At 35.6% G+C, this 25252-nt stretch overlaps 1 protein-coding gene across 1 annotated transcript; it reads right to left on the reverse strand.

The window, feature by feature from the left end:
- Positions 1–5840: 5840 nt before the first annotated feature.
- LOC113057919 (melatonin receptor type 1A-A-like) lies at positions 5841–18296 on the reverse strand. Its single transcript, XM_026225519.1, has 2 exons — positions 17882–18296; positions 5841–9213 (listed from the first exon to the last, which is right to left on the reverse strand). The coding sequence occupies exons 1-2, from the start codon at positions 18066–18068 to the stop codon at positions 8345–8347; spliced, it is 1056 nt and encodes a 351-aa protein (XP_026081304.1). The 5' UTR covers positions 18069–18296; the 3' UTR covers positions 5841–8344.
- Positions 18297–25252: the final 6956 nt, after the last annotated feature.

Consider the following 25252-nt stretch of genomic DNA (forward strand, 5'->3'; position numbering starts at 1 on the left):
GAATCATTTCACTTTGAGGTCAGATGAGCATCTGCTGGACCTTTGGCTTCCACGTGGCCATTGTAGAGATTTTCCCAGCCGTTCTGTTAACATCACCAGATGGCATTAGAGATGACTGCTTCTGCTTGATCCGCACAGTGTGTTAACCACAATGACTTACATGTGCTCCAGTTCACACAACAAGGAACAGCAAATATCCTTGTGTAAAGATATTAAATAATTCATTTGGATTGTGTTTACTTGCTGAGAAACACTATTCATGTCCTGGATAGGTGAGAAAAATCAATATAACATTGTAATATTTTCATATAATAAAATCTGTTTGTTCTTTCCACCACAATGAAAGAGTGCTTTTGTTTTCACCTGCTGTGCTCGCCCCTCTAATGCGCAAAAGAAACTAGACAAATATTGGCTTTGAAGCATGCTGAAATTAAAGAAGGTGTGGAGATGGATCTCTCCATGATTGTTTACACTTCATGAATACAGCACTTGTTTCTGTTAAGTAATGTGTTTGCAGTTGTAATTTGGTTTTCAGTGTTATTTAAAACTTTGTTTAACCCAAATGTTTTTTATTTCATATATTAGTTTTTATATATATATATATATATATATATATATATATGAAAATAGTTTTAATTATAATTATTAATATTACTTGTGTTATTATGTTTTGATTATTATAATTATTATTATTAAAATAGCACAAACAAATAAATATTAATTCTTAACATGTCCACTGTTATTCAGTAACCTTTTAGCATACCTTGTTTAATTTAATGGCAATGTCAGATATATTGTATATTTATAACTAGCTTAACAATACTGTAATATACTTCCGTTCACATTTTCAGTGCAGTTACCAGACTGAAAGGTTATTGTTTTCACAGTAAATGTGGAGAGTTTAAGGGAGGAATTCCAAATGTAAGCATTTAACTGTGAAATAACAGCAAAGTCATTTCATTTCACACTTGTTTCTTGCATATGCCCAGTAAGAGGCTCCATCCGCAGTTTAGGCTTTAAGATAAGGAGCAGATTTGAAATCCTCAGGAGCCTAACACAACATGACTTCATGAAACCCCTCTCTATAGCCAAACACAAAATGTAAATGCTGCTAACTCAATTATGTTTTCTGCTCTGTGGAATAGTAATCCATTGTTCCTTCAGCTGTCCAATGGCTTCACGTCAGACTGAGACCTGCTGATAGCAGAATCTTGACTCTGCAGACAGACACACAAACATGCGCGCACGCAAACCCAAGGCCCTCATTTCCCTCGCCTGAACGCATGTAGACAGTGGGCTTTATCAAACTGCTGAGCTCTGGACTTGAGCAGGTTCACAGTCGAGTCTCTCTGGTCAATCCCACTCAATAGCAGCACTCCCAGGCCTGAAGGGAAAACAAGCCCACATTGTGAACAGACATGCAGGTTCGTGTGGCATGTTGGCACTTCACAGAGCTACTCTAGGACTGCCAGTGCACCGGGACAAAAACACTTGAATGCAGAAGGTCACTAGACGCTTGACCTCACTACTGCTAAGGAAAACAATAACCTCAGTATTCACCCAGACTACAAAAACAAGTAAAAATGTGTCATAGAGACCACCTCTTAAACTCTGCAGACCCGGTACCGGGTCTGAAAATAGCATGCCAGATGTTTGTGTCTCATTTGCATATCCTTCCTTATATGGTATTTGCCCAAAAATGGGTTCATTTGAAAGCTTAGAGTGTTTTCTTTACAAAGAATACCATTAATTGGGGTTTTATGATACATAAAGTAGTCAAATTAAGCTAAGAAATATATTTTCCCCCCCCATAAATTCAGGTCATATATCACAAGAAAGCTCTCATTCTCAGGAATCTGATGATGTAGATCATTTTATTGTGTGACAATCACAGATCGAATGATCTTCAACAGAATCGCGATGTAAAATTTCTCACCTTATTATTTATACATTTTGCACCGCTTCAGTCAGCCGCAAATAGCCACGCATACCTATATACACGATATAATCTTTTAGATTAGAATCTCTTCTTTCAAACAAAACCATTTTTACGTTTCTGCGTGCTTCCATTGCTGAGATATAAAGCGATTTGTACAAGTGCGCAAAAGAGCTCCAAAGGCTGTATGGTTGACAGATCTTCAACTCATATTGATAGGGTGTAAAAGCCTTTCTTCTGCTATAGACATCTGACCTCTTTTGTGAAGCGCTATTTGTCCTAATTGCTGCCATTCACAAGTCGTTCCCTCCAATCGAATGTGTGATTCAGCACCGCGGGGGTGCTGGAACTGGACAGCGACTGCCCACTCCTTTCCGCTGGTGTGACGCAATGGTCTCTGGGAAACTGAGTTTTTTGCTGCTTCTAAACAAAGGCCACGCGAGGCAAAACTACAAATGGCCGAATCTCCGGATTTATAATGCATAATATTCATAAAACAAGTTATGGGTGGCCAACTTCGCCGTGGAGAGGTCAGGACGCGCATCTGGTAAGCCTATACGCGTGCTACTTGCCTTTTATACATATGATTCTTTATTCTGAGGCCTGGAAGCTCCGGAAGCAATAAGCTAATATGTTTATTTTCAATATCGTACAGTATTTGACCGCATCTCAGTGAAGGTACAGTAATCCGTACAGTACTGGGGAAATAAACATAAATTAGTTTGTTGACGCTCCGAAGTTCGCGCAAAAGCTTCGGGGAGCTTGTTTACGCTGTATCAGAACCGAAACCAACATACACGCTGATAAAAAAATCAAAATATTATATATGAAAGAGACAGGCGAGGTCTCCCAATCTCTACACGATGCAGAATAGACATAAATGAAACGATATGAAGCTGGAGATTGTGGATTCTATTTTAGATTGTGATAGACCAGATATTTTTTATAATTTTATGCATGTTGCTATTGTGTAATTTGACTTATTCTCTTTCAAAGACTGTTCAGAAAACCCACACACAAAAAAAGCACATTGTATTGAGATGATTCATCTAATACTATTTGTCACAAACAGCAGCTTTTTATGTAACTTCTGAGTGTTTTCTGTAAAATAATATACAGAGATCACATTATTCCATACTGCAAGTGTGCAAAAGATGACTTCATACTTATTTAGACAAAAATTTTATACAAAAATGGTATTATTCCTTCCTTCAGTTGGAATAGAATAACTTTTGCATAGATTAGGATAGAAAGAAATTTCTGTTTTCCTCTAATAGCTGACAAGTGGAACAAGCACAAGACATTGGTCTGAAGTTGCCAGCCCCTTCAATGCCTGAGTTATACCATTTCAAACTTCAGTTTACACAAATAAAATAAAAAAGCGCCTTGTTTTTTTCCCTATTTATTATAACACAGACAGTATATATTGTCATTTTTATCAATTTCAACAGTGTTTTATGTAATTTCAAAGGGTTTCCTTTGAAATTATACCAAACTTTCTGAGCTTACACTGTAGCATTAGTATAGGCAGGCATTCAAAATTAGGTAGGAAAATGAAAAATGGAAATCCCCAAAATAGCATTTGTGCTTAATTAAGGAACCATTTCTACTTGGCCTGTCCAGGGAGTTATTAAATGAACATTTAATCTTTGCTCATGAGACTGCTGATGTTTTTGAGCCAATTACCTTAACACATTTTTTATTTATTTTTTTTAAGTGCCATGTGACTTATCGCACTGACGACCGGAGGAAATCAATGACAACACTGATTGGCTGATAGCACCACAGGAACATGTCAGTCCAAGGACCTTCATTAGCGACTATCTTCAGCTCCGATATCAATTATATAGCATAAATATATTAACAGTGTTTTATAGTGTAGAATATTCATTTTAAAGGGGGGGTGAAATGCTATTTCATGCATACTGAGTTTTTTCCGTCTGCCGGAAGAGCGCGCGCTCCCGTATAGCAGAGCACTGAGATCACAACAGACTTCACTGATCAGAGTGAGAGCGTCGCGAAATGTCACAAAAGGAGTGTGTTTTTGGTTGCCAGGGCAAGACAACCCTGCACAGATTACCAAAAGAGAAACAGTGGATGGAGTTGTGCAAGTGTTTGTGTTTGTTCCCTGCATTTCGAAGATGCTTGTTTTACAAACAAGGCCCAGTTTGACTACGGATTTGCACATCGTTTATTTCTTAAGGATAATGCAGTCCCAACGAAAAAGGGTCAAGATCGTGTGTTGGAACCGCATGCGGTGAGTAAAACTGCTTCAAATATCTCTGTGTTGTTAACTTAGCTATCGGTGCGTAAGCACATCAAGTAAACAACATGCGATGTTGTCATCAAACTGCACTTTCCACATGTACAGCTTAAAAAAAAAAAAAAGACGACAAAGTGGAACTTAGTCATTTTCCAAAACCGCTAAGCAAATATATATATATACAGTTTCAGTACATACCACATGGAGACGCTGTTGTTGTTGCTGCTCTTGTTAAATATCAGCCTCTGGATCTGATTCTGGATCATAAATAAACGCTGAATCTGACTGTTAGCCATGGTTTGTTTTGGTTGGTTTTGTCCTCAAGCTTCCAAACGCTATCAAAGCAAAAGCCTACTCGCGCTCGTGATTCTTTAGCTCCGCCCACACGTCACGCCTCCAGCCGGTCGTGTTTTTCCGGGAAAAATCGGTACCTACTATCTTTCTCTTATGAATATAATAAAACTAAAGAAGGAGTTATGAAGGATGCAGTATTACTCTATAGGTACTCAAGATTAACAGGATATTGAGTTAAAACGAGCATTTCACCCCCCCTTTAAGGCAAAACACTACAGGAAAAACCATTGGTTTTTTTGTTTTATGTGGATTTTTTTTTTTTTTTTTTTTGCACTAGTACACTGGTCAATATTGAGATTTTGGGCCTCTTTTAGAGTAGTTGAAAGAAAACATCCAAAATACTAATTTAAGCATTTGTTTTATTGCACTTCTTCTTCTGTCTGTAGATTTTTATTAAAATACATATCTTTGAAAGCCCTTTTTTCCCCTCCTGCACTGAGACAGAACTGTCCACTTCATCAAAGTTTCCAGATTTATTCTTATGTATATACTGAAGGTTTTCAGTTTTCAGATTTCTGCATTTAGATTTTAAATATACTGTGCATCATTTGCATATTCAATCAACATTTCATAAACTTAGTTTAATAATAAATACTAATAGTCACTACATTTTACCCAATTCATTTTGCCTTACAGTAAAAAGTATTGTTCATTGAGTATTTTATAATTTTAATAACCATTCCAAAAAGAGAGTTTGTTTTTAATTGCTGTCAAGAGTGTAGTTACCAGCATCTACCAGAAGGGGCTTAATGTATCATGTCATCCAGCAAAGCTGTAATCCCAGACCTTTAAAAATCCACTGGTGTAACTTTAAGTAGTCATATTGATACAAACATATTAAATCATATTTTTGAATTCAGTTTCAAACCAGTACATTAAAATGTTACTGCACTGAGTACATTTTTTACTTACCTGTTTGGAAAGAAAGATGGGGGCATTATTTAATTCAGTATATAATAAACTCAGCGTATGCCACCTCGCATTTCCTTTTTGGCATGGTATTCTGTTTCAATTGTATTGCGCCAGTATTGGCTTATTTATATTGGCAGTGCATTGTGGAAATGATTTAATCAAGCTTCTTTTTACACGCGTGTGGAGGTGGGGACCATCTCATCACCTCTTCAATCCCTCCTCTGAGAATCAGCTTGAGATTAAAATATGTCATCATAATGTAATCCAAAAAAATAAATATATAAATCTTCAGTAGATGGGGGTGGCTACTCCATGGCTCATCCTTTACGATCTTATTTAATCTGCTCAAATTCATTAAGATGAAGAGTAGGGGAAAAAACACTGATTTGAGTCGCCCGGGAAAAGAGGGGGTGGGGGTTCTCAAAGGCAGCCGATCCCTTGTCAGGCCCATGCAGAGACAAGCGTAATTACTTAAGCTTTCTCGTTTAAAAGACACTTTTTGCCAAATGTCCAGAAATAACTATCCGTGGGCACGGAAGCAGGTCAATGCAAACAGTCTCTGGTTTGCTCTCAAATAGCATCACATGATTCTGCTCAAACTCCATGCATTGAAGGAGCTGTATGAATCGCATTGTGACAGGCTTATGTATGCGAATGTGCATGATAAGTGTTTCTACGGTAAAAATAAATAAATAAAAAATGTGAGTTGTCAAAGCTCGTTATGTGGCATGCTGGAATTTGGAAAGCTTGAATAACGGCAAACAGAAGCACATCAGTGTGTATTTAAACCAACAGTTGGATTGTTTCAGAAATGAATGGATGTTCTGTCTTCGTGGAGTGTGTCCAACAAAAACATTGAGGTTTTATTATTCCTGGGACTGGGATATGCATTTAATCTTTGAACGTCCTGATAAGCCATTAGAATGATAGCACATATTCATGAGATCATAACTGTCATAATGTCAGTGTTGAGGAAGCAAATTTGGATGTTTTTAAAAAATATACTTGAAGTGTGAAGTAAAACCTAGTTGCACAACTAGCTTCAAACAAAAAGTAGCTACATTAAGCTATTTGAGGGGGCAGCATCTTTTCATATGTATTATCAGATGATATGTTTTTTGATAAGTTAGTAGCATCGCTGCCTCCCTAACACTGTTTAATGGTGTTTTAATGAACCTTCAAGTCTCAACCAACATTAAATGACAAAAATTATAAAAGAATGGAAAGCAGTGTGCCAGTGTTTCCTCTTCTGCAGCTTTTAAGTATGTATACATCTTGTTTTCTTTTCAGTTCATTCAGCATAGTTTATTAACATTGAAATGTTCAAGGATGGACAAGCATTTATGTTATATTTTGTTGGTTTTCATGTTGTAAACAAGAAAGTAAGGTACTGTGTTGAACAAAATGACATTATAAAGGTAGTTTACAGTAGTACATTGAATTTGTTCTTCTCTATGGCAGAATATGGATGAGCTGAATTCTGGTAAATTGGGACACTTTTGTTATTGGAAATATGGCCCAATTATCCTGAATTAACCCTAAGTTGTTTAAAAATAGACTTGTATTGCTTATCATTAAATGCACTCCATTGCAGAAGTATAGCAATGCAATCTGATGAATAAGTAAATAAAAAAGGTGATGTAACAGATGAATAAGAAGAAGTTGTTTTGGAACATTAATGTCATTAATTTTGTAGTGACCGTTTAAAGAGAAAGATGACCCAAACATTAAAACTGTGTAATTTTTATTAAAAACCTTTCAAAAAACAATAAAAGTCTGTGTAGTCAGGATTTCCGGGAGACGTGTGTGTTGCGTTCTTTAACATTCCACCTGGAAACAAAGATGACGTGGCGGCAAAACCCCCTCATGAAAGAAGAAAGTCGTGGTGTTTACAACTGTGATGACCAGTGCTTATCAGGATCAATTTAACTCTGGAGTTTCAAAAGTATGTGAAATATTGAAAGTCGGCTGCATAGAATCCGTCAGAGAGTTTTACACATCGGTCTGTTATTGTGGTGACATTTCCACACCTCGAAACGTGACGATGAATGAACCGAACTGTGATTAGTTGTTTGACATGTCGGTGGCGAAAGAAAGCTGCCATGGATTCCAGACCTTCAGTCTGACTATGCGAGAATAGGACCCCACTGACATTCAATGTATGCACAGAAACAATCTTCAAAATGTCTTCTGTTGTGTTCAGCAGAAAATCATACAGAACGACATAGGGTGTGTAAATGATCATCTTTGGGTAACTATTCTTCCCTACATTTACATGAACCCAGTTTTAAATCTGTCATAGGAACCTAAAGACATTTGCTTTCAAATATGGGACAAATACTGTTGTTTTCATCATTTGTCTTTCCAATTAAAACCAGGTTACCTAGAAAAAACATACTTGAGTACAATAAATAAATTATTATTTTGCCAATGCATTATTTGGCATGCGCTGCAGACGGCTTCTTAACAACATCAGAAAATAACTAAACTTTAAAAAAAAATTAAAAATAAAAACAGTGTGATAATGATCATAATTTTTATGAGCACTTACCAGGATTAAGGGCTACTGATCTGCTCAGTTGGCACATTGTTTTTCATATACTGTACGACAGTGTGTGCATTGATTTGTAGCATTAATTTTATGATGTCGTGAAAAAATATGAATGGATCTACTGTATATAAAGTAATAATAATAAAAAAAATGCCTAAAATTATGAACTTGTAAACACTGAGACCAAGCAAGATATTTGCAATGCACCTTCTTGTAAAAGCAAAAGGTACAAGAAATACATAAATGTGTATGTAGGTTATAAATATTGGTTCTGAAAGCAGCTGAAATGCTTATTAGGTTTTTGTTCACAGTGTCCTTTTAGGTGTTTTCATACCGAATCTACTTTGACTTGGTTGTTGTTTGTCATTAAAGGAGATGGCTTGCTTTTGATCCGATCCGCAGCATCGTTTGAACTCTCTGGAAAGAACATCCTTGCAGTACAGAGTGAGATAATAATTTTTTTGTACTCTCTTCTGAAGTTCTGGTTCAGCAGTCCATAGACTATAGCATTAAGGCAGCTGTTGAAATAGGCCATGAAATAACTGAATACAAAAAACCACTCTGGGATGAGAGGCGCAACCCGCCCGGGGTTTATAGCAACCGCCAATCCAATGAAATTGAGAGGGGCCCAGCAGACGGCAAAAAGAACGAACACCACAAACATGGTAACGAAGTTCCTTATGTCTTGTGGCGTGAGTTTGGGCCGGAACTCAGGTTTGACGCGTCTCCTCACCTGGATCACCAAAATCCAGATCCGCAGGTAGCAGTACGTCACAATCATGATTGGAAGAATGAAATGGAAGAACACTACGGCGATGGTGTACGCTGAGCTGGCCGACTGCGCAAACGTACACGAGTAGACCCTGGGGTCGTACTGCAGGGAGCCGACGTAAAAGTTTGGCACTATAGCGACCACTGTCAGTATCCAGATGAGAAGGATGTAGCAAAGCGAGTTCTTGTCACTGTATAGCTTGTCATACTTGAGGCTGTGACAGATATAGCAGTAGCGATTGATGGCAATGCCAGTGATGTTAAATATAGATCCAATCACGCTCAGTCCCATCAGGAATCCACTGATCTGGCAGTGGACAAATCCCAAATTCCATCCATTATGGACAATGGAGACCAGCACGAGAGGATAAGGATAGACCGCTACCACCAGGTCAGCTACTGCCAGGCTCACCACAAATAAGTTCCCTGCAAAACAATGACAGTAAAAAGATAAATACAAACAAGCAATAAAAAAGGTGCATAGTTACACTTCCAGTGAAACATTACAATTTTGTTACAATTTCCATAATGCAGTTTATCAGGTTATTGAATAACATGAGGCCCAATACAATACTATAGCGACCCTTTCAACAGAAAGGAAATAAAAAGGTTTAATGCGACTGTCAGATTTTTGCTGATGGCTTGTCGAGTTCCTTGAAGCCATCAGATTAGATTTGCCTGATGTTTTGTGCATGATGTCTTTTGAAAACAAATTTTAGGTGTGTTATTTCTCCTGTCCTTTTCAGGATGAATGCCAGTTTACTTTTGCAGCATGACCTTTATTGAATCTAATTAAATCATATCTTTCCCAAATCTGTCAGCTGCTTTCACTATTAAAAGGATTGGGGTTGCATCTGTTATTGTCACATGATACTTCACTCTCCAATGAAGACCTTTTAGAACTTTTGGGGGCCATGTTAGAAGAGACACTGGCTGATGAGACCAGGCTCTAGCAGCTGTTTTTATATATGCAATTTTCAGATTATTAATACAATGAATTTGGATATATTTTTAAGAAATCAACAGTCTTAGGTTTTTAGGTAGGTATTTTCAGCCATTTATACAAGACTTATTTATCCTATATATCTTATATATATATATATATAAAATTAAAAATAAAAAAAGTTTCAAGTAATCAGATAACAGTGGTCTATTTAAAGGTAGAAGTAAAAACCTTAAGCATATGCGATTTCAGAGATGCTAGCAATAGCAAGCTAGCTTTGTAAGCGTAAGATCCCACCCTGCAAATCACTCTCTGAAATCACGTGAATCAGCCTAACTTTCTCGACATTCACATCAGATGTGAAACATTGCACTTGCATCCTGGCATTTTTATCTCATATACAGAACATGCTGTGCAAATCTTGTAATCCTGAAGGATTGGCAAATAAATACATTCATGATTTAGCAAATTTAGCTCAATGCTAAGAGGAGTCATCAGAAGATTGTTCCAGAAGAGTGACTCAGTAAATTATTCCTGTGACATCTCAGCAGCTCCTCTATTTTCAACTGTTGTGTTCCTAAAGTACCATTTGAACTGAGGATGACAAGCAGAAAGAGGGAAAATATGAAGAGAGATCTGGAGGCCCAGCAGGGGCCCTGCAGCATGGACCACAAATCTCACTGCAGAAGTCATCTGCAGCTATACACTTCATGTGAGACGTCATTATTTTGAGTGTGCCACTGCAACAAGATGAAGTATATATTCTCAAGAGTTCTTTATGCTTTATATTATTACAACTGGAAGGAAGTTTTTAAGTTTACAACTTAAGTTCTTAAAGTTGCAGTTTAAGTTTTGCAGGACAAAGCAATGGTTATGATTTTTCCACACCACCACGCATACAGTGAGAGAAATTCATGGCCAGTTTCAAAGAATTTCTAATTCTGTTAACTCTTCTATATGCTATTGTTTATGTGGCTGCTTTTTTCTGTAATTAAATTATTAATTTATTTTGTGAGATTTATTGTTAACATTTACTTTATTGCATTTGACAGACACTTTCATTCAAAGCATTTTATATTTTAACAGTTCTAGTATTTCCTGGGAATCAAACCCATGCCACTGGTGTTATGATCACCACACTGTATGTGTGTTTGAGCTATAGAATAAATCTAAAAATATTAACCATAGCATAATTTCTTGATTTGGAAGCTTGTAATCATGAATCATATACTACCATTCTGAAGTTTGGGATCAGCAAAATATCTTTTTTCTTTTCTTAAAAAATGATTTATTTTATTCAGCAAAGATATATTAAAATGATTCAAAATGACGTTATGTTTAGTTTGTGTTTCTAAAGACTTTAAGTCTGTATTATATTTCCATTGTTTGTTTTGTTTTAGTTTTTTTGCTTCTATTAGTCTCACCTATTTCTAATTTAGTTTCCTTTTTCTTTTGTATATATATATATATATATATATATATATATATATATATATATATATATATATATAGCCCTTTGATCTTGCATTCCTTTGTCTGTTCTTTTCATACTGTATAGCCTATAACTTTCATGTTGATAGTAAAGTATGAAACTGTCGTTTTTGTATTGGATTCCTGTGCTAAGTTTTTGCTTTGCTTTACTAAATTCAGTATGTGATATAAAACCACACCTTAACTCCTCTTCATCCACACCATTGTGCCATCGCAAAGACTTGTATTTTGTTACCTAAGCTTTCTAACTCTAAAAATAGTTCTTCTGAACTTTCTATTCATCGAAGAATCTTTAAAAATTATAATGTTAATAATGATGTTTCTTGAGCAGCAAATCAGCAATTTATTGAAGGATCATGTGACACAAGACTGGAGTAATGATGCTGAAAATGCAGCTTTGCATCACAGAAATAAACTACATTTTAAAATACATTCAAATAATTTAAATAAATAATTTTTTAACAAGTAATTGCACCACTGTAATGCATCTATAAAGCCAGTATTAACGCACTTTGTTTGTTTAGTTTGGCAGCACAAATTCAGCACTATGGCAAAACAAATTATATTTGAGTCGTGAGCTTTCGGTGTGAGTTGTATGTGAAGAAATACAAAAGACTGGGTACTGCAAAATAATGTCAAGACAGTAGGTCATTCAACTGAGCTAAAAAAAAAAACATGCTGCACAGCGTGACCACTGTAGGCTGATTCACTGATGAGTGATTCTTTAGATGGTTTCTTCAGAAAAACACTCAAAAAGACAGAAGTTTCTTCAGTATTAAACTGTCTAAGGTGTAAATGAGATTTGTTTAAGCGCTTAAGACTCTTGTTTAAGCGCAGACCGATATTATTTGGACAATCCTACAGGATGCAGAGATAAATGTATTTATAGTAGTTAGAGATGGTTATGAAACTAAATGGGTACACACAAATTGTTTGGAAATGCAGTATGGAAATGTTCTCTATCAACACAGCAGCTAGATGTCATCAAGATGAAATTAATTTAAGCCCTGTTAGATGCTGTCAGTGAATGCTGTTACTACACCATCTGGATCTAAAAGGCATCTTTGTCTTTCTCCATTGTCAGCCATTCAAAAGCAGCCACGCATTCAATATTTCATTATATTATAGTAGGTCGTTTGCCAGAGCCTGGTTTGTTTTGTTGGGCCTTTAAAAGCATGAAATTAATTGATATTGTTCCTGTCTGCTGCCTTTGACATCACAGCTCAGGACATTCGCGAATAAAGCATTTGTGTGGTGACATTAAACAATTAGCGTTGTTATGGCCTTCACTGAAAAGAAATGATGAAATCATCCCAAAGTCCTTTAGGTTTCTGTGATAAACACTGTGAATGAAATTGCCAGAAGTGTCAGAAACCTGGAAGTCTGCCGATCCACATTCATCTTTAAAGAGGTCATATGATGCAATTTAAATTTTTAATTTCTCTTTGGAGTGTTACAAGCTTTTGGTGCATGAAGAAGATCTGTAAAGTCTCAAATCCAAAGAAATATTCTTTATCAAAGTTAAGACTTTGCCACGCCCCCCTAAAATGGCTCATTCAAACACACCCAACATCTCTAGATCACTATGAAGAAATCTTTGCGTAATGCCGCCCAAATGTTCACGCAAAGAAAGAAGACATGGTTTCAGTAACACAGTTAGTGTTGAAGCAGTCATGTCAGGGAGATGCTGTGTGTATCTAGACGAAAACAAAAGCACTTTATTTGGCCTTCTGAAAGAAGATTAGTAGATTTTTAAGATTACTTGCAACATAATAGCAATGCATTTAGGAGAGGAGGTTTTTCTGACTTTGTTACAACAATCTGGCGCTTCTGAATCCGCTACTGGAAGTATGTTTTGTTATTAGTTTAAGTATTTGCTATTGAATGTTCCAATGCTCAGTTTTGCACTTTGTGTGTGTGTGTGTGTGTGTGTGTGTGTGTGTGAGAGAGAGAGAGAGAGAGAGAGAGACAGAGTGAGAGTCAGCTGTCTTAACCGATCATAAACAAATTGGTTACTCAAGGGCATACTATTATATTATAATAAATAAATAAATAAATAAACATAAATCAAGGACACACTATAAAATATGTTTAATTTAATAAAAAAAATAATAATTTTTATTATGTTTTCATCCTGTGCCCTTGATTTATGAACAGTCAAATACAGCTAAAGATGACCAAATTGCCAATCTTTATCTTTGTTTATCTTACTGAAAGAAAACACAGCACTCCTTACAAAGAACAGGAAATAATGGTTATTTCCTGGCTTTAACCAAATGATCTTAGGTCCCATAGGTATCTGTTGTGCTTATTCAATTTCCCTTTAAGGAAGCTTCTCCACATTTAAGTCACCAGATATTAAAGCAAATACTGTACACTGATTTTTATTGTCACATTTTGGAAAACTGGCTTCTAAGAAGTCAATGCTGGGTATCACATATTTTAATTGCAGCTTGAGCTTCTACTAAATAAACTTTGATATCATTTTGTCACCCTACTGAGTGTAAATACAGCACTAAAGGGAAATGACAAACTACCCTAGAATACAAAGAAATATTATTCTTAAATCAATATTTTATTGCTTTGGGATGCTGGAGGGCTGTTTCAAATGAGCTAAAAAAAAAAAAAAAGTAATAAGACCATTATGGAGCTCAATCAGGGGGAGATATGACATTTGATATGAAGTCATATGCCATAGTCAAATCCAAATAAAGGGTCTGGCCTTGCACAATAAAATACTGAACAAATAAATTCAAAGTCAAAAGCAGCAGACTGATTATAAAGCATATCAATTGTTCATTTAGGAAAACACACTGACATTTTGTTTGACTCTTAAGCAGAACAATAATGTAACAGAATGTAAAAAATAAGTAAGATGGCCTCACAAAAAAAAGAATTTAAAAAACATACAGACCCTTTGGTTTTGTAATATGTGAAACGGATGAATAAATCTCTCAGAAACATGGGAGGAAAGAGAAACAAACTACAGTGATTAATTATGACTGAATATAGAGTGAGCTTTACACAACAGATGGATAGATTGGTCAGTTGTGCTTTTTTGTGCTAAACACTACTAAACACAAAATGTGAATACTTTTTCAAATGGAAATAAATTTAACTCAGCTGCCCATATTTACAAGATTATACATGTGTCTTTCAGTTCATCAGTTTATGCGTTTCCTCAGAGCTGAACCAACGACCTATTGTAACAACAACCTTCATAAAAAATAATTTTAAAAAAAAGCCTGATAATCAAGTATAGTAAGAGTGCTGCTGATACACTATTATTTGGATTATTGTTTTTTTTTTTTCATTCATGAATTTGGCAGATAGTTTTATCTAAATTGACCTAAAGTGCATTCACAGTTGTGTATTCATGTATTCCCTGTGAACCTGTATTGAACCTTCCTAGCTCGATGCTGTTCCAACTTGAATAACTTTTATCTAATCAGAGAAAACAAAGAAACAGCATTTTGTAAAAGCAGTCATTTAGGCTGCAGACAAATTATGTCTACACTTAAAAAAAAATAGAATAAATAAATATTTAGTATGGCCACAGACAATTACACTGTAACATATGACTTAGACCCTAGATTCAAATATCTGACAAAGTGGTGAATCAGGCATTTCTGGCTGTGCTTAATAGCGTATGAGCCAATAGTGGATCTTCAAAAGTGAGTCAGTCTGTAACTGAGCACAACATCAGTACAGTGTATCGCCAATTGCCCATTCATTAAGGCATCAAAACCAGCCCAAGGGCAGTGAGGACATGAATTCCTCGATAACAAATAAAGCTCCATCTTAAAAATCAAAACATTATGGAGTTTCCCACTGGAAGATGCATTATGACAACAAAACTGCAAGGTTAAACAAGATTATATGACCCTGCAAAATAGGTTATCGCTGGGAGTCAGTGTCATGTTTAATCTTTAATAAATCCACATACAGTACAGGTAAATCCAAGCAAGAGAACGCGGGAGATAGGAACTTAAATGCACAGTCCAAACTGAGACAATTAACAAGACAAAGCTGAACACAAAATGAAGAACTCAAATCAGAAACAATGACAACTAACTAGAAAACAGGGCAAACAAAGTCCACACAATGTGATGTTGTGACAGTCAGACAGCTATATTCATTTCACTTAAAAAAAGATTTTCTATGTGTACAGTATGTCATTTTCTTGTCATTTAAAGGACATTCAGATGTGTGACAGTGCATTTTCAACAACTGCATCATTGTTCAGTTTAACCTGAACAACAGCTTTTAAATCATCCGTAGTATTATTTTATATTCTAAGGAATATGCTTTGAGCAAGACTTTAAGATGCCGTTATTTGAAATTACTGTAAATAATCACTTTATTCTCCAGAAAGATTCTGTCCTCGTTCCACCCATATTCAGTACCCGAGCCTGCTGAAAGGGCCCTTCTTCCACTCACACAAGCGCTGTGAATAATTGGTAGAGAAGAGCTCCTCTTGAATGAACAGTGAACTTCATCTTATAAGACTGCCTTGGGCTCATAAGCGACTTCAGAGCAACTAAAGAACAGTAAGAGATGAGAGCCCTAAAGAGAGGACGGGCTCAATTACAATATCCAAGATGTTGAGAAACGTAAAAAAAGAAAAAGGGAAATCAAACACCCGCATTCCTGTAGATCAGCTTGTCGTCAATGATGCTCGCAACACAATGGTCATGGGTTTCATTCTCAAGAAGCACACAGATTGATTGCTTTTATCTAGAAATATACAGCTGGTCCCAAGTTATAATGCATATAGTCCAGCAAATCAATCCTAGCTCTCGAGTGGAGTTTCATTTGTAATTTTATGATGTATGTACACTGGCTGTGTTGAAATGAGGATTACCTAACAGCAGGGAAGGGCTGGTCTGAATAATCTAAACAGACAGTGGTGCCACAGCAGATAGAGTCTTTGAGGTTGAGTAGCTTAAATAAAACAGATACTGTAGACCGCAATGAGGAGGAGAGCAACCACTTTGTTTTACCACAGAAGAACAATGGAGAGCAAATGTGTGCTTGCTCGTGTTTCCTGAGCAACTATAACTTTGGATATGTGGTGGAATGATTGCTAATTGAATATTCACAGTGGGTCAGTGGTCTTTACAATGGGCCATGGGAGGTCCTAGTGAGAAACATAATGAAGCACACATCGCGGGAGGCTAATGGGACAATTACTGGGTTTATTTGACCCACTAATCAAAGAACATGGTGCACTATACTGAGTAGAGAAGGCAACTTTACAGAAAAAATAAATACATAAATAAAGAACTGATTTGAAACACCTGACAAGTATAGCATGCTGAAATAAGTCTGAAATGGACGGAAAAATGTGGTATTGTTGGGCACTTCAAAATATTGTGAATCACTTTGCGCAACTTTCTGTTTTTGACACCCACTTGTCACAGAGAAGAAAGGAAGTCAGTCGATTCTTTATTATTGTTATATTTTAATCTGTTTAAAACATTGGTTTACCTCATACAGTTCATTGCGTACTGTTTCATGGTATTTAAATGTTCTCCTTGATATTGTAAATAAAAAGGTTATTAAAATTGTTATTAAGAGGAAAACACTTAAGTTTGTTGATCCATATAAACCCTTCAGCAATTATTGTGACATGAAAATTGGATACGATCACATGCCAACTTGATTTCAATAGCAATAACATCAACAAGCTACACCACATAATAATGCATATGCAAGTATATTTAGTTAACTGGAATTGCTTTGTACTTATTAATGTAAACATAAGCACTGTCCAAAACCTGTTTTTCATAGTGCTGTTGTAATTTTCAAACTGGTGCCACAAACTTCACAGTTGAGGAAGAGCATAAGGTCTCTTGTCTCTATTGGCAGAGAAAAGTGACATATGGGTCGGTGTGACACCGGTGATAAGCACTCCATCCACTCACAGGAAAATGACTGGCCTGTTCAGTTTGTTTGATAGTGGGCCAGTTACCTGAAACCTCTAAAAATAGTTCCTTACTGTCCACTATGATTCAGTGCAATACCCTGTCAGGAATGACAGAAAACATGAAATTACACTAAGTAAGAATCAAGAATCATAATTAATTTATGACTTCTTAAAACTCACTGCATACAGTACTTCAATAAAGTGTACACTGACTAGTAAACTAGTATATTTTTCTCTTTCAATATATAATATCTTGTAATTTAAGCACTCCATGTTATCTGTTTAGTCACCATTGTAATTTTACTTTATAAATAGAACTTTATCTTTAGTCAAAAATAAAGATAGTAAGTTTTGTTGTAATGAACTAAAGTTGCAATTCTGAAACATTTCCGCAGTAAAACGAAACAAAATTGTAACTAGTGAGATTAAAAAAATAAATAAAAAAATAGATGGTTTCAGAAATATTAAATGCAATTAATAAGTAGCCTACTAGTAATACTAGTAAAGCTAAATCTGGACCATATATAGAATTCATAGCAAGAAATGGCAAACATTTTATATTTATTTCCAGTTACAGTGGTACGGGTGACTAATTACAATTTAGTCCCTGTTTGCAGTATTAGCACTGAATGCAAACATTTTGATGACATTAAACGTTTCCTCAAAATATCGCTAGTTTAAACGAATAAATGTTTAACGGCTTGCCATATTTGGTTTAAAAGCGATCTTACCTGCGTTTCGAAGTTTCTTGTTTCTGTATACAGAGAAGATCACCAAGAGGTTCCCCAATATATCAACCACGATAGTGAAGATCAGAAAGCTGCCCAAAGTTGTGGCGACCCAGGGTGGGCGATTCAGAGCGATCTCGTGAGGGCTCAGTGAAGAACTGTTCATCAAGCGACTGCCATTTATTTTCATTTTATCTTCGCTTCAGTAATCCTCGCCATAAATCATATGATCTGATTCCAATGGAAAAACCATGTGGCTGTTATTGCGTTTGCGTAAACGTGCGTAAAACGAAGGTCTGTAATCAGATCATGGTCCTCGATGGAGCGCACGCCTTCATGGTCTGAGCGCGAACATGTGTCCGCACTTTTATAGCTTTCTGTCTACATCAGATTGTTGGTATGTGACATCCGACAGCAAGTTAAGTTCTTCTCAAATGCCCATGGATGGGAGATGCTGTCTGTAGATCGCTGTTACGCTGCCCCGTTGTGGAAGACAACGAAATCGGCTCGAAATTTGGGTCTAGAAGGTTGAGTCGCCTCTTTCGAATTCCCTTGCGATTATTTATGCATGTGTTTATTCCTTATTTTTGGACATTCGTGCTTGATTTACATAGAAAATGACGCATTTAGCCTATGTAGTTTAATCAAGCGTGGGGAAAAATTCGTTTCAGTGCGTGGAATTGGTTGAAGACCTGGGATGAAACTTGGAGGTTCAAACTAAGGATGGTCCTTAAACTATTCGCAATTCCATTAAGCAAATCACCTCACCTCACGCTGCATTATGGATGTTTCTGTAATAAGTGAACTCTATAAGTTACTAAAAAGTCTTTAGAATCACTAGTTAAAATAATAAGGTCATATACAGGTATGTTGTCAAGTGCACATCAAACAGCACGGATATAAGTTCAAAATTCAGACTAGAGAGACTAGTCATTTCACTTCATACTCCACTGCATTTTTCTCAACATATGGCATATATATATATATATATATATATATATATATATATATATATATATATATATATATATATATATATGTATATATATATATATATATATATATATATGTATATATGTATATATGTATGTATGTATAAAGATTGTTTCTTTAGGCACTTGGCATTTCCACTGTTATTGGATAAAAAATACAGCTCATTAAAAACATGTTGACCATTTTTGAGAGTGTTTAATTGGGCTTTTAACTTTATACCTTAGAGATACTGACATTGATTTATTTTTATTTTTATTTTTTCTGCATCATCATCCAGCCCTAATAAGTCAGTCCTGTATCATGCATATGCACTTATTATGAAAAAATGTATGAGACGTTGTCATGTTTATTATAAATATATTGTTGATACATTTTGCACTAAAGAAAAAAGTGTGCCTTTGCATTCTGTTATCTAAATGTAGGAGTTTTCCAACTGCTGGAATAGAGCTGCAAAAAGCATCTGAGCAGCAATAATAAACTGCCCCTTAAAAACAACCTTTAGACCATGCAGCTGTCCATTTCCACATACAGCCAAATATATTCGTCATAGAGTAATGTGGTCCAAACACTCTTTGGACTGTGGCTCAGTACCATGCATTAGCTTTGCATTGGAGGATGCCTGTCGGTGCCAGCCTCTTTAAATAAACCACACAGAATAGTTGCAGGTTTATCTCTCTCATACACACTTCTTTTCAGACATTTCAAAGCTATACATTCTAGAGTGTTACAAGTTAAATGGGTTATATCATCTATTTGAAATATTTCCTCACTGAAGTCCATTTAAGGTCAAGGTGTCTTGCACCAAAAACCAGTGATAATTTACTTTTTTCACAGCCTCTCTATGCTTTATGCCACTATATATTTAAAACTTAAATGTAAATGTCTTTTACTTATGGGTTGTGGGCTCAATTCAAGTCTTTTTGCAGAACATTCATTGCATCGTGACAAAACAGTTTGCACCATTTTAACTGTTAATGTCGAACTTATGTTATCAAGGACACTTTAAAAAAAAGAGCCTCTTTTTCCTAATGTTGGGATCCATATGAAGATATGGCAGAGTAATAAAGCAATATCATAGCAATAGAGCAACATTTTTGGACTAACATAAAACTCTTTTATAAAAAATAAAATAAAATAGAGCAAGAGATAAGTGAGTATACTGAACATGTCCACTCTTCTGTCATTTTTTCCCTCTCATCTTTTGAGTGACTATAAATTCTTAGAAATTCCACAAGTGTGCCGTTATGAAACTCCACTATTAATATAGTTTGTGTGTTAATGATTGCATTTGAATGAACTTTTGACAGCATAACATGAATGATTACGGTGGCCCTTATTATTTTTTTTAACTTCTGCTCTCATTTGGCTAGTCAATTCCCCTTCACGAGAAATGGAAATAAACCAAATTTTGCTGAGATTTGACTATGTTTGGGGTGTGCTCAACAAATTTGAAATTCTGTCTTAATAACCATAACTGCAAGTAATTCACAATAATAAACAGGGGTGCTGCAATTAACCATAGCTGCAGGAACATAATTTGTCTGTAGTTGGTGGGGGGCGGGGCTTGAGTATGGGGGGGGGGGGTAAATAAAAAATCCTAATATGAAATAGCCCAAACAGTTATAGATGAAGATACAAATGAAAGAAGACAGAGTTATAGGAGAATGCATATATGTGCTTTTGTGATTTGAGCTCAATAATATATTTAATATTTTTATTATTTTAAGGAGATTTTACTAAATATTAACCTCTAAATTATGTACGTATGTAAATTATGAAGTAATTCCTGCAGAGTGAGAACTTAAGACATTAAGCATGTTACTTGTATCAGGTTGTTAATTTTATATATTTTCAGACATTATTAAAGACTAAATTTAATAAAAGTTTAAATTTAAATGTTGATTTGAAGTGTCAGTTTTTATTATTATTGTATTGTCAAATCTGGACAGAGAAAGCATTTTGTTAGGCTACTTGTACTAGCTACAGCGTGATCTGTCACACAAAAGTCATCTGAATAAATCGGCTCAGTGTGACCAGGGCAATATTTTAAACCTAGAATTTAATGTTTGTCAATTTACAGAGACATTTTGTGGTCGAAATGTGTATCCTATTTGAAGTTTTTTTTGTTTTGTTTTTTGCATTGCATTGCAGTCAGGAACTGGTAAATTGACTAGCTTAACTGGCATGGTAAAAAGACTGTAAAAAAGCATTTACAGCGCTCCGAAACCAGTAGTGTTGGGCGTTATCAAATTAAGAGGCTACAATTCATCGTTTTCAGTCATGTGACTGGCTTGAAGACCTGGCGGGCAATTGTTTCCAATTCACAAATATTTACAAATATTTAGATCTTTTGATGACCAGACTAATACATCTTCATCAAACTCGAAAGACATCTCTAATTTGACTCGAATCTCACTCAGTAGTCTTGTTCGAGATGCATATACTTTGATGTACTTTGATGTCCTTCAACAGCAAAGTTCTTGCAGACTTCTAAGCAGAATGTTAAAAAAATGAAATAACTATACAGATGAAGAAAATGAACTTGGAACAAAATTTAGATCTTATCTAAATATTTTTGATGATCCGATAAGTCTTTCAACCACAGTACTTTTGCGGGAATATGGAAACAGATTCCGGTGCTCTCTGACAATCTGCATAATGAACTGCATTTGTTCTTCAGTTTTAAGAGTATTTTATTGTACTCTTGGATAAGCGGACAAACAAAGGGGCAGTTGTGGCCTACTGGTTAGAAAGTCATCTGATATTAGAACCGGTCAAAAGTTTATCAGTGAACAAAACCTTTGTTAATATTACCAATCTGATCTTGAAGAACATGTTGATAAAAAGATAAAAAGGTCTTTAACCATACTCTAAATTATAATTTATCTAGATGGTATTTTGCATACATTACATGCTTCTAGTGGAGAAACAAATGAAGGGTTGAGACGTTAAAAAAATGCACCCTGCAATAAGTGCCACCGTAAAGAACGATGCATGGACTACTTTGGGTTTTGATTTGATCCAGGCCTTGAAGAGCAGTTCAGTGCAACTTGAACAAGTCACAAAAAAAAGAATCTTATCTGAAATGGAACAGATTAATGAGTTGGAGTCTGGGAGACAATTTAATGAAGAAGAATCCAATACAATTTTGCATTAGCTCATTCATCAAGAATGCAGATCTTAACATTTATTGGCATATACCCTCACCTTCTTATCAGAACACATTAACACTGGATCTCATTGCACTTTCCCCATGGTACTGGTTACTCTAGAGGAAATATTACAAAGAAGAATATACATATATACATTTTTTTTTTTATTTCATTGACATTCATTTTTACAGTAAACACTAAAAGAGGAAGAGACTATTATACTGCTTTTTCCTGATTACCCTGGGCTTGGTTATATAAATCTGCAACAAGGCTGCATTTGATCTCTGCAACGTGACACATAAATATGAGCAAATAGGTTGTGCAATGGTGGGAAACTAACAGTGTCAGCTTTCAAACTCAAGTTACATATATGACACGCTTGCAAACAAACAAACTTGGGCTCCCATTTTTGTTTACACAAAATACCAGCTTGATAAGAACAGACAGCGTGACTTACTGTCAAATTGATTAAGATATGATGATCTGACAACTGTCAAATTAGTTTTACCGACTTCGACCAAAGAAAGGACAAAGCCTCTGTTCATCTCACTGGCATTTCTTTGATAAAGGTTGACGTGGTGGATGTGCGACCTCTCTGAGTTACTCTTGCTTTCTCTTAAAGATCACAAGTTGAGGTATTCATCTGGATGAAGTTTAATTACGTTCTGAACTCTGTCGCTCCTCAGATCCGAGGAATCCTCGCTCATGTTACAGAGGGTGTGAGAAAGGGGATACAGGAACATAGTCATCAATAAATCATTCAAGTGTACTGCAAAGTAAATTCTGTGAGCCTTTGTTGTTTAAAAGTAAGAAGAGACTGGTGCTTTAGTTTTATCGTTCATTGTGTATCCAAGTAATATTAGGTTTCAGTTAAAGACACCTTCTGACTCCATTTCAACTTCAGTGTTTTTGAAAGGTCTGTGTGTAATTCGTGATAAAATATGCATGTCTGCTATTGGCTCACATAGAAGATTGATTTATGACCATAAAGTGGTTTCTGTCAATTCTACGTCATATGAGCATGCTGGAAAACTTTCAGGGCATTTAAGGTTGCGAAGTACATTTACATTATACCTTCTAGTGAAATTCTCTAGAAGAGATAGCCATGTGAGCGCATAGAAATAGAAAATACCATTACCGGGATGTGAATGTAAGATAATGTTGGCGTTTGTGTACATAAATTACCTACCTCAGGCATTAAACCCATTTTTCGAGAGCAACGGCAAATCTGTAAAGGAACAGACAGCATATTCAGCTGAATTATGTTTCTGATTCGTTATGACACAGCCATGAGTGAGGCACGCTGCTTCAGGTCTTTGTGCAACTGCGAGTCTTTCGCTGAGAAGTTGAAAAGTAAATATAGAACAAGAAATGCCATGTTCTGTGCTGAGACATGAACACATGAGTTGCCAAAAGGGTGTTTTGAGTTCATATGAATTGAAGAGAGACCTGAAGTGAAGCCTGAGATATTGTACGGGCCAACATAAATGGTGGGGAATAAAGATCGGGGATGGAAAAGACAATGGGAGTGTGCCAGGCATATCGGTTACTGAACAGACGACTGAAGGAGAAAAGAGAGGAGGTCATAGAGGAAACAAAGAAGAGATAATGAGGGTCGGCTAGAATGATGGATGGGGTCCGTCTTGAGTGAGAAAGAGAGAAAGGTTGGAGAAACATCAAGCAAAGTAGATTGTAAAAAAGTTAACAATTATTGACCACAGTTCAATTTTTTACTGGTTTTCTAAGTTAAAACAAAGTAAATAAAACACACTACTATTATTAATTATTACAAACTGTATCTATATATTATCTTAAAATGTATTTTAAAAAGTACATTGCATTGTAGAAAACTATCTTCTGAGGTCATTTTCACTGTAAACATTCATTAATATGCAAGATGCCGCCAGATGTTTATGAAACAGTATAAAAAGAGAAACATGAACACGTCGGCCAATCAGAATCGAGAATTCAATAGAGTCCTCAAACAAAATACAGCATAGACATTAATTCTATAAGTTGAAGAATCAGAGATATAAGGTTGGAAAGTTAAATGAGAACAGACTATTTGTGAAATGCACAACATTTTCAGATTCAGATTTTACCGTAGCCATTGTGTTATCAGCGAAATGTTGGCATTGAAGGGACAATTCATAAGAAGTTATTATTTCAAGTGAATTTTAGGTAGAGGGTAATGTTTGTTGTTGGGCTATTTTGTTTTTCATTTTGTGGACAATTGCTATAGAACAAAGATATGTCTTTATTTAATTTGGATGGAAAATAACATTGAGCATGACTGAATAGATAGAGCACAACAGGTATCCAACCACTGTATTGCAGTTTTTTTTTTTGTTTTTTTTTTTACTTTTTTATAATTTTTTAGTTTTTTTCTAGAAATAGCTGGGAACAACAATAGTTGCCATGAAGAGTGTATTTGTTTGTAAAAAAAAAAAAACTAACAAAAATGCTTTGAGATCTCTGGCTGCTGTAAGTGCCCATACATAGTTGAAACGGGGACATCCAACATTTCGTGGCATTCTCACCTTCTGTAGAGGCCAGGTGTGAGGAGACCCCATGCTCAGGACAATTAGTCCCAGTAAATAGGTTATAACCACCTGGCCTACTCATTAACATGTTTAATTGATCTTGGTACATGTGTGAGTGTGTGTGTGTGTGTGTGTGTGTGAATGCATGTGTCCATGAGAAATATAATGAATGTATAATGAATACTCAGTGAAATCTTGAGGTGATTTAGCACTCAAAGGTCAGGTTAAAAGTGAATGTTGCAGACACAGTGTAATGTGTGATGTGGCTTTTCTAGACACGTGGGTGTATTTCTTATTAAACCGCATCTTTTAAGATTGCAAGAATTTTTTTTTTAGATTTATAATATATATTTCAATAATTTGGGCTTGTCCTGTGCCCAGACTTTTTATTTTAGGATACAGCATATAGATGTATATAGACAACCTGAACTCAGTTTGAAAATCCCCTTCATGCGCAGCTTTTTAGGTAAGCATTTCCAGCCGTCATTGACATTTGAAATTCAATCATCTTTTGAAGTATGCAAGTCTCTTCTTGTATATGTAGTGGGTGATACAATTATTCAGACACTCCAGAAAATTTTGTACATATATTAATTTTTATCTTTTAATAAATTGATGAATAAATCAAAATCTTGAAAATAAAATAGTTATTTTGGAATTGTAATTTAACTTAAGTTTTATTAGGC

This window comes from Carassius auratus, chromosome 39 (assembly GCF_003368295.1).
Source record: "Carassius auratus strain Wakin chromosome 39, ASM336829v1, whole genome shotgun sequence".
NCBI lineage: Eukaryota > Metazoa > Chordata > Actinopteri > Cypriniformes > Cyprinidae > Carassius > Carassius auratus.